The 8,328-nt window shown below is 46.2% G+C and overlaps 1 protein-coding gene across 1 annotated transcript in view; it reads left to right on the top strand.

Annotated features, from left to right (window-relative positions):
- Positions 1–3,255: 3,255 nt before the first annotated feature.
- Positions 3,256–8,328, top strand: part of LOC116942386 (guanine nucleotide-binding protein G(i) subunit alpha-1-like) — a 124,528-nt gene continuing 119,455 nt past the window's right edge. The window contains exons 1-2 of the mRNA XM_032954229.2: positions 3,256–3,450; positions 6,829–7,072. Of these exons, the coding sequence (XP_032810120.1) occupies positions 6,955–7,072 (118 nt within the window). The 5' untranslated portion in view covers positions 3,256–3,450; positions 6,829–6,954. The remainder of the gene's footprint in view (positions 3,451–6,828; positions 7,073–8,328) is intronic.

Raw genomic sequence — 8,328 nt, 5'->3', positions numbered from 1 at the left:
TACATTGCAATCATAGCCCTGTGTTGGCAGACCAATGCTCCAGGTCACTTTTGCAAATGAAACTATCCTGGTTAAACAACATAAACTTGAAACTTGACATTTGACCTCGCTGAAACTGCCGTGTAATTTTAATTATCTAGTGATGGATGATACCTTTATTGATATACACCGTGTAGTTATGGATTGCACTTTACACCATTGGTTCCCTGTGACACTTTACAACTGAACGGTTTTGAATGAACACAAGCGCTTTGACTCATGACCTCTATTTCAATAATTTAATTTAATGTCAGTTTAATGACGGGTGGGATCCGGTTATGATAGGTACAGCCAAGGACACCACAGGCTTTCCGTGGGCGCGGTAGGGTCACGTATCCCAGTTGCTCCACCAGATGGCATTGATAGTGAACATAATTGTTTTCCCTTAGGCGCACAACCTGTGTTGAATTTGTGAGAACCTAAATGTGCCGCCCTGCAATGGTTTGCCCGCGACATTACTGGATAATGGCCTACACTAGAGGGAGCTCGAAAGCACACCATACTACAGGGTATTTGGCCTACTCTTCATTCACGAACATAAATCACTTGACCAAAAATCCAACACTAGCCGTACACAAAACACCAATATATTTTTCCAACGTTTTTTCCTATCTATGTACAGTATGTGACATGCAGAAGGCTAGTTCAATTACACGTTCAGTATTTCACGGCTAACTTTCATCATCATTGTCTTCGCAGACTATTTCCACGCATTCGTCACGTTTATGGTTATTCATCAGCATCATCAGCCATGGTCAATCCACTGCTGGACGAAGGCCTCTAATAATAATTCTGCAATACATTATTGCAGTTGTTTGTATTGTCGTCGTTGCTTTGGAGTTCAATACCTTTACCGCCAATGATTGTGTTATCAGTCGTTAAACGTCAGCATGAAATCATCGACTTGAAAATAATTCTCGATTGTATTGCAGTATTCATAATAATTTGCAGATCTTTTCTCACACCATCCCTGGCAGGATGAAGGACTTCCCACGCTTCGTTGGTTCTGAGAGGTTTGTTTTGCCATACTTCAACCACTCTGGCCCATGTGCGTTGGGAGTTGAGATGCAGTATCACTACCAATGATGTTCGCCGTGGCCGACAGTTGGAACTCAGGTTGCCGAGTTTGTAGCGTAGTGTGCTAACCACTGCGCCACCGCTCCACCAGCTCATATACGAATTTTTTAATGAATGAGCAGCCTCCGGATGAGAACACCTGCGCATTGTGTGCATTTCCGTACTAGTATCAACACGTGCACGCCGTATCAAGTTCTGCACTACTGTTACTAGGATTATCATGCTATCCTTACCACGTTAACGTGTGAGCGAGCATGTTTGCAGTACAGTGTTGTATTTCAGAAATCTAATTAAATTTTTGGTATCCTCATTTAGGTGGTTAGGTGGGTAATTTAGGTGGGTAGGTGGGTAAGTGGGTGGGTAGGTGGGTGGGTAGGTGGGTGGGTAGGTGGGTGGGTAGGTGGGTAATTTAGGTGGGTAGGTGGGTGGGTAGGTGGGTAGGTGAGTGGGTGGGTAGGTGGGTAGGTGGGTGGGTAGGTGGGTGGGTAGGTGGGTAGGTGGGTGGGTAGGTGGGTGGGTAGGTGGGTAGGTGGGTGGGTAGGTGGGTGGGTAGGTGGGTAGGTGGGTGGGTGGGTGGGTAGGTAGGTAGGTGGGTGGGTGGGTAGGTGGGTGGGTAGGTGGGTAGGTGGGTGGGTAGGTGGGTGGGTAGGTGGGTGGGTAATTTCATCACAGCAGTTTGCGATTCTTTCTACTCAGATGTCTTACAGCCAAACAATAATTTAGCCGGGGGGGGGTCCCCAAAATTTTTTTATTGAACAAACCATTCAGTTACATACGTAGAGCATTGTATGAGGATTGACACCAGTGTAGACACTGCGAATTGCAATGATTATTACAAACGTTTTGTATTTTGAACGTGGCTATGTTACGTGTTTCAATTAACTCTACATCCCTGGTGTCAATGCCAGGTTTTTTTTTTATTGAGGGGGGGGGGTACAAAGCGGCGCCACAGTGGCGAGATGTTAACTACCTCGCCTGGTATACAGGAGGTCGTGCGTTCAATCCTGACACGAACGCTTGTGTATTTGAACTTTGCATGTCCTCTCTCTCCCCGTGATTGCGTGGAATCTTCTCGGGATCCTCCGGGCTTTCCCTGCACATTTAGAATCAACAACATGCGTTCAGCGTATTTAGTTGCTATACGTTCCCACGTGATGATACAACACTTACGTTGAACTACCATTTGTGGCCAGGTCGCTTCTTGAAAAAAAAGAGCGATATAGCCCCAGTGGGTGTTATCCTGGTAAAAAAAATACACATTAGATCATCATCTATTATCTGGCACGCGATTATCCGGCTTCCAACATTATCCGGCGGTCCCGGGCCGATCCGGCGAACCTCCATCACAACTGATGGGAGTTGCCCACAATAGAGGTGTTGTGGGTTAGATCGCGTAAATATATTAATGTGTCGTTAAACCCGCCACCACCCGACACAGCCAATTAGTAAGGTTTGTTACGTAAACAGAACATGCCCATTCGTTACTAGTACAGCACACCGGTGTGTTGGAGAGCAAATCCACAAAATTGATGGGAGTTGATTTCAGGCTGAATAATCACCTCCAATTATACACCCCGCTATCATCACGCCATGCAGAGTCTTCGAGATTGAAGTAATAAGTACGGTACAGTAAATGCGCTAACTTTTTAAAAGGAGGATATTCATTTTCGTCCATTTGTATGTTTATTTAAACCAATTTCTTATAGTAAACAAATTCAAAAGACGAAAAACCCCCACATTAACGCAACGCCTAAAATCACGTCAATCTAGAGCGTGTAAAACAAATAAGAAGCTATTTCAAATAATGATGAGATTATCCGGATAATTATTATATGTAATCGATAATCGACGTCAGTTTAATAGCTTCAATTGTTCGCGAGCCTGCCCTTTGGTTCCAGCGTCCCCTACTGCGCTGCGAGATGCAAGCCGCGCATCCGGCCTTTGTGGGTGGTGCAAAGGGACTCGGGGAGGGAGAAGAGAGCGTGGGGTGGAGGAGAGCGAGAGAGAGAGCGAGAGAGTGTGGTGGTGGTGGTGGGGTGGGGAGTCGCTCTCGGCCAACAGAATCGTGCTGTGCTTCGCTTGGCTGGTGGCGGGGTGGTGGGGGTGGGAAGGACTTGGGGCGGTGCTGAACGCGATTCGTGTGAGTGAGAGAGAAGGGATCTTCAGTGTGTGTGCTGTGTGTGTGTGAGAGAGAGAGAGGTCCTCTTGTGTGGTGAGAGAGGGCTGCGTTCAGAGCTGCGCTCCCCAGGACTCTGCGCGTGTTCGCGTTGTTTGTTCTCATTATTTTGGGGTGGCGGGGGGGATTGTTTTTGCGGAAAAACCGAATACACAAAGGTAAGAAGCTGCAAACACACACATACACATTAATAGTAGCGACATAACTAGCTGGGTGATTGATGGGCAATAATCACACGATATCAGATTCCGAAACGCGTTTACTACAGAGTTTGTACATTCATTACATAAGCACCACAGTGCAATTTCCGTTAGGTTTTGGAGTTTAATTATTTAGTGCGTGTGACCGTACCTCTGGCTCCTTCTGTGGGGTGGGAAAAAAGTATCCATCGCTTCTTGGTGAGTCCACCCACACTCGTGTGACCCGTTACCTCTCTCCTCTTAGCGTGAGTAGCCGCTCTGAAATTAGTCCATCGCACACCTCTTTCTGAGTACGTGGAGTGAGTGAGTCGACACTTGCGTTACCACCACACCTCGTCTCTCCTTGTCCTACACAGCGGTATTGTGGACTCCCATCTCTTCAAGTACCCTCTGTGTGTAAGTACTCTCTCTCTGTGAGTACTCTCTCTGTGTAAGTACTCTCTCTGTGTGAGTACTCTGTGTGTGAGTACTCTCTCTCTGTGTGAGTACTCTCTCTCTGTGAGTACTCTCTCTGTGTGAATACTCTCTGTGAATACTCTCTCTCTGTGTGAGTATTCTCTCTCCGTGTGAGTACTCTCTCTGTGTGAGTACTCTCTCTCTGTGTGAGTACTCTTTCTCTCTGTGAGTACTCTCTCTCTGTGAGTACTCTCTCTGTGTGAGTACTCTCTCTCTGTGAGTACTCTCTCTCTGTGAATACCCTCTCTCTGTGTGAGTACTCTCTCTCTGTGTGAGTACTCTCTCTCTGTGTGAGTACTCTCTCTCTCTGTGAGTACTCTCTCTCTCTGTGTGAGTATTCTCTCTCTGTCTGAGTACTCTCTCTCTCTGTGTGAGTACTCTTTCTCTGTGTGAGTACTCTCTCTGTGAGTACTCTCTCTCTGTGTGAGTACTCTCTCTCTGTGTGAGTATTCTCTCTCTGTGTGAGTACTCTCTCTCTCTGTGAGTACTCTCTCTGTGTGTGTGATTATTCGCTCTCTGTGAGTATTCCCTCTCTGTGTGTGAGTACCCTCTCTGTGTGCGAGTACTCTCTCTCTGTGTGAGTATTCTCTCTCTGTGAGTACTCTCTCTCTGTGAGTACTCTCTCTGTGTGAGTACTCTCTCTCTGTGAGTACTCTCTCTCTGTGAATACTCTCTCTCTGTGTGAGTACTCTCTCTCTGTGTGAGTACTCTCTCTCTGTGTGAGTACTCTCTCTCTGTGAGTACTCTCTCTCTGTGTGAGTATTCTCTCTCTGTCTGAGTACTCTCTCTCTCTGTGTGAGTACTCTTTCTCTGTGTGAGTATTCTCTCTGTGAGTACTCTATCTCTGTGTGAGTATTCTCTCTCTGTGTGAGTACTCTCTCTCTCTGTGAGTACTCTCTCTCTCTCTCTCTGTGTGATTATTCGCTCTCTGTGAGTATTCGCTCTCTGTGTGTGAGTACCCTCTCTGTGTGCGAGTACTCTCTCTCTGTGTGAGTATTCTCTCTCTGTGAGTACTCTCTCTGTGTGAGTACTCTTTCTCTGTGTGAGTATTCTCTCTCTGTGTGAGTACTCTCTCTCTGTGAGTATTCTCTCTCCGTGTGAGTACTCTCTCTCTGTGTGAGTACTCCCTCTCTGTGTGAGTACTCTCTCACTCTCTGATTAGTCTCTCTCTGTGAGTACTCTCTCTCTGTGAGTATTCTCTCTCTGTGAGTATTCCCTCTCTTTGTGAGTACTCTCTCTCTCTGTGAGTATTCTCTCTCTCTGTGAGTATTCTCTTTCTGTGTGAGTACTCTCTCTCTATGTGTGAGTACTCTCTCTCTGTCTGAGTACTCTCTCTCTCTCTGTGTGAGTACTCTTTCTCTGTGTGAGTATTCTCTCTCTGTGTGAGTACTCTCTCTCTCTGTGAGTACTCTCTCTCTCTGTGATTATTCGCTCTCTGTGAGTATTCGCTCTCTGTGTGTGAGTACCCTCTCTGTGTGCGAGTACTCTCTCTCTGTGTGAGTATTCTCTCTCTGTGAGTACTCTCTCTGTGTGAGTACTCTTTCTCTGTGTGAGTATTCTCTCTCTGTGTGAGTACTCTCTCTCTGTGAGTATTCTCTCTCCGTGTGAGTACTCTCTCTCTGTGTGAGTACTCCCTCTCTGTGTGAGTACTCTCTCACTCTCTGATTAGTCTCTCTCTGTGAGTACTCTCTCTCTGTGAGTATTCTCTCTCTGTGAGTATTCCCTCTCTTTGTGAGTACTCTCTCTCTGTGAGTATTCTCTCTCTCTGTGAGTATTCTCTTTCTGTGTGAGTACTCTCTCTCTATGTGTGAGTACTCTCTCTCTGTGAGTATTCTCTCTCTGTGTTAGTACTCTCTCTGTCTGAGTACTCTCTCTCTGTGTAAGTACTCTCTCTCTGGCTGAGTACTCTCTCTCTGTGTGAGTACTCTCTCTGTGACTACTCTCTCTCTGTGTGAGTATTCTCTCTCTGTGTGAGTACTCTCTCTGTGAGTACTCTCTCTCTCTGTGAGTACTCTCTCTCTGTGAGTACTCTCCCTGTGTAAGTACTCTCGCTGTGAGAGTACTCTCTGTGTGAGTAGTCTCTCTGTGTGAGTACTCTCTGTGTGAGTATTCTCTCTCTGTGTGAGTATTCTCTCTCTGTGTGAGTACTCTCTCTCTGTGTGAGTATCCTCTATCTCTCTGTGTAAGTATTCTCTCTCTGTGTGCGTACTCTCTGTGAGTATTCTCTCTCTGTGTGAGTACTCTCTCTGTGTGAGTACTCTCTCTGTGTGTGAGTACTCTCTCTGTCTGACTACACTCTCTGTGAGTACTCTCTCTCTCTGTGAGTACTCTCTCTCTCTCTGTGAGTATTCCCTCTGTGTGAGTACTTTCTCTCTGTGTGAGTTATTTCTCTCTGTTTGAGTACTCTCTCTCTGTGTGAGTACTCTCTGTCTGTGTGAGTACCCGCTATCTCTGTCTACCCTTCTGTGTGTGAAGCTATTTTTTTAACAGATGTGCGTGTCACAATCCTCTTTGTGCGTACTATCCCAAACCGTTATGGTGAACAATCTTGTTCCCCGAAAGCCTTACGACTCTCTCTTCTTTTTCGATTGAAAGCTTTCGTGACTGCAGGGATTCATATTCTTGATTCTTTCGGTAAAGCCACGTAGAAGGGAAATAAAAAAAAATAAAAAAACATAATAAAATTCTCACGACGTTTCGGCCACAAACGCAAGCAAGCCGTTCTTCACCTGAGGACGGCTTGCTTGCGTTGTGGCCGAAACGTCGTGAGAATTTTATTTTGTTTCATTCGTATTATTTCCCTTCTACGTGACTTTACCGAAAGAACCAAGAATATGACTCTTCCTTTCCCTCCGTCTCTCTCCACCTGCCTGCGAGCAGCAACAGCGGCAGCAGTCAAAGAGTTCCACGCGTAGCGATTGAAGAGGAGCTCGAGGCGAGCCTGGAGTTTGTGCGCTCCGTGTGGACGAGCGAGGGAGCCAGCCAGCCGCCCTGCACGCCACAGCCATGGGCTGTACCATGAGCAACGAAGACAAAGCTGCGGTGGAGAGGTCCAAGATGATCGACCGCAATCTTCGGGAGGACGGGGAGAAGGCGGCGAAGGAGGTCAAACTCCTCCTGCTCGGTGAGGATCCGCGATTGCGACGGTTCTGACCCAACGCGCGGGGTTCAGGCTCGATACGACGGCGGTTGTAAGGAAGAAGAAGATGATGATGATGAGTAGGAGGAGGATGGTGATGAATCATCATGGAGATTGAGCCACTCGCTGCCTGCCACTTGTTTGTGAACTGGCAGCACAAATAAGGCGCGCGTTGTGTGTGTTTTGTTACATATGTTTGCAGGTTTACATATATGTGGTGGGTTATACATAATAACGTAAAGTGGCGTACGCAATATAGTTCTGTTCTACCCTCCGTCAATATGACACGAAGTTAATGATTTACCTTGGTCGCCGACTTCACAAGATATGTCGTCGACGATTCGGCCGGCGGGTCAATTTCAGGGTTAACATTTTTTTTTTACATGTACGCTACTAAGTTTAAAAACGAAACAATGGTAATTTTTTTGTTCCCGTTATGATTGTTCAGGTATTAACTGTTTCGCTTTGCGAGTTGCCTTTGGGACACTGAACGCATTTGCCAAAGGGGATAGCCATTTTTACACAAGACCATTCTATGAGCTTGCAACTACTTTAGCAACAAAGGCGTGTGTGGTTATCATAGCCCCTGACCATCATCGCGTTCTTGCCAGAACGACACTGCCGCCAAAGCAAACACACAATGTGTCCTTTATTACCATCGACCTACCCAATACAATGGAGAGAATGCTGTTACCAACAATAATAATAACCTTTTGACATTTGTTTAGCAGGACCGCTGATGGGACCCAGAAGGTCTTAAAGGTCTAAAGCGAACCAAGGTCTAGGCATGCTTAAACAAATGCGGCTGGTTAACTGACGTCTATGGGGACTATAAATGAACATAATTTTAGTAATGTTTTATCTAAGTGGAGAATTCAAGCAGATGTATTTTATTGGGTAGAATGCACCGCTTTTTCTCACTTCGAACACATCTGTTAAGCCATTAGATGGTTGCGCATGGGCGTGTTTACTCCAAAAAACGGCGAGGCTGCTGAAATAAAATGACACATTTTGGCGGATATTCAAGTAGGGAAGCCAATTGATCGACTTATTATTGCCTGCGAAGCTAGCAGTGGTTCTCGTGCTGTAATGAATAACATGTGGCACGCGTTGCAAATTGTGTGCAAGACTGTAGGCTAAAAGTCATAGGCAGCCGCAGAGAAAGACGATGCTTGCGTGCGCAATGCAGTCCTGGTTGGATGGATGCGTGCAAAGGCTGTGATGAGCTGTCCATTGTGGAT

The sequence above is a fragment of the Petromyzon marinus genome, chromosome 14 (assembly GCF_048934315.1).
Source record: "Petromyzon marinus isolate PM22_M1 ecotype Great Lakes invasive population chromosome 14, UKy_Petmar_22M1.pri1.0, whole genome shotgun sequence".
NCBI lineage: Eukaryota > Metazoa > Chordata > Hyperoartia > Petromyzontiformes > Petromyzontidae > Petromyzon > Petromyzon marinus.
This window is presented reverse-complemented; position numbering and strand designations above follow the sequence as displayed.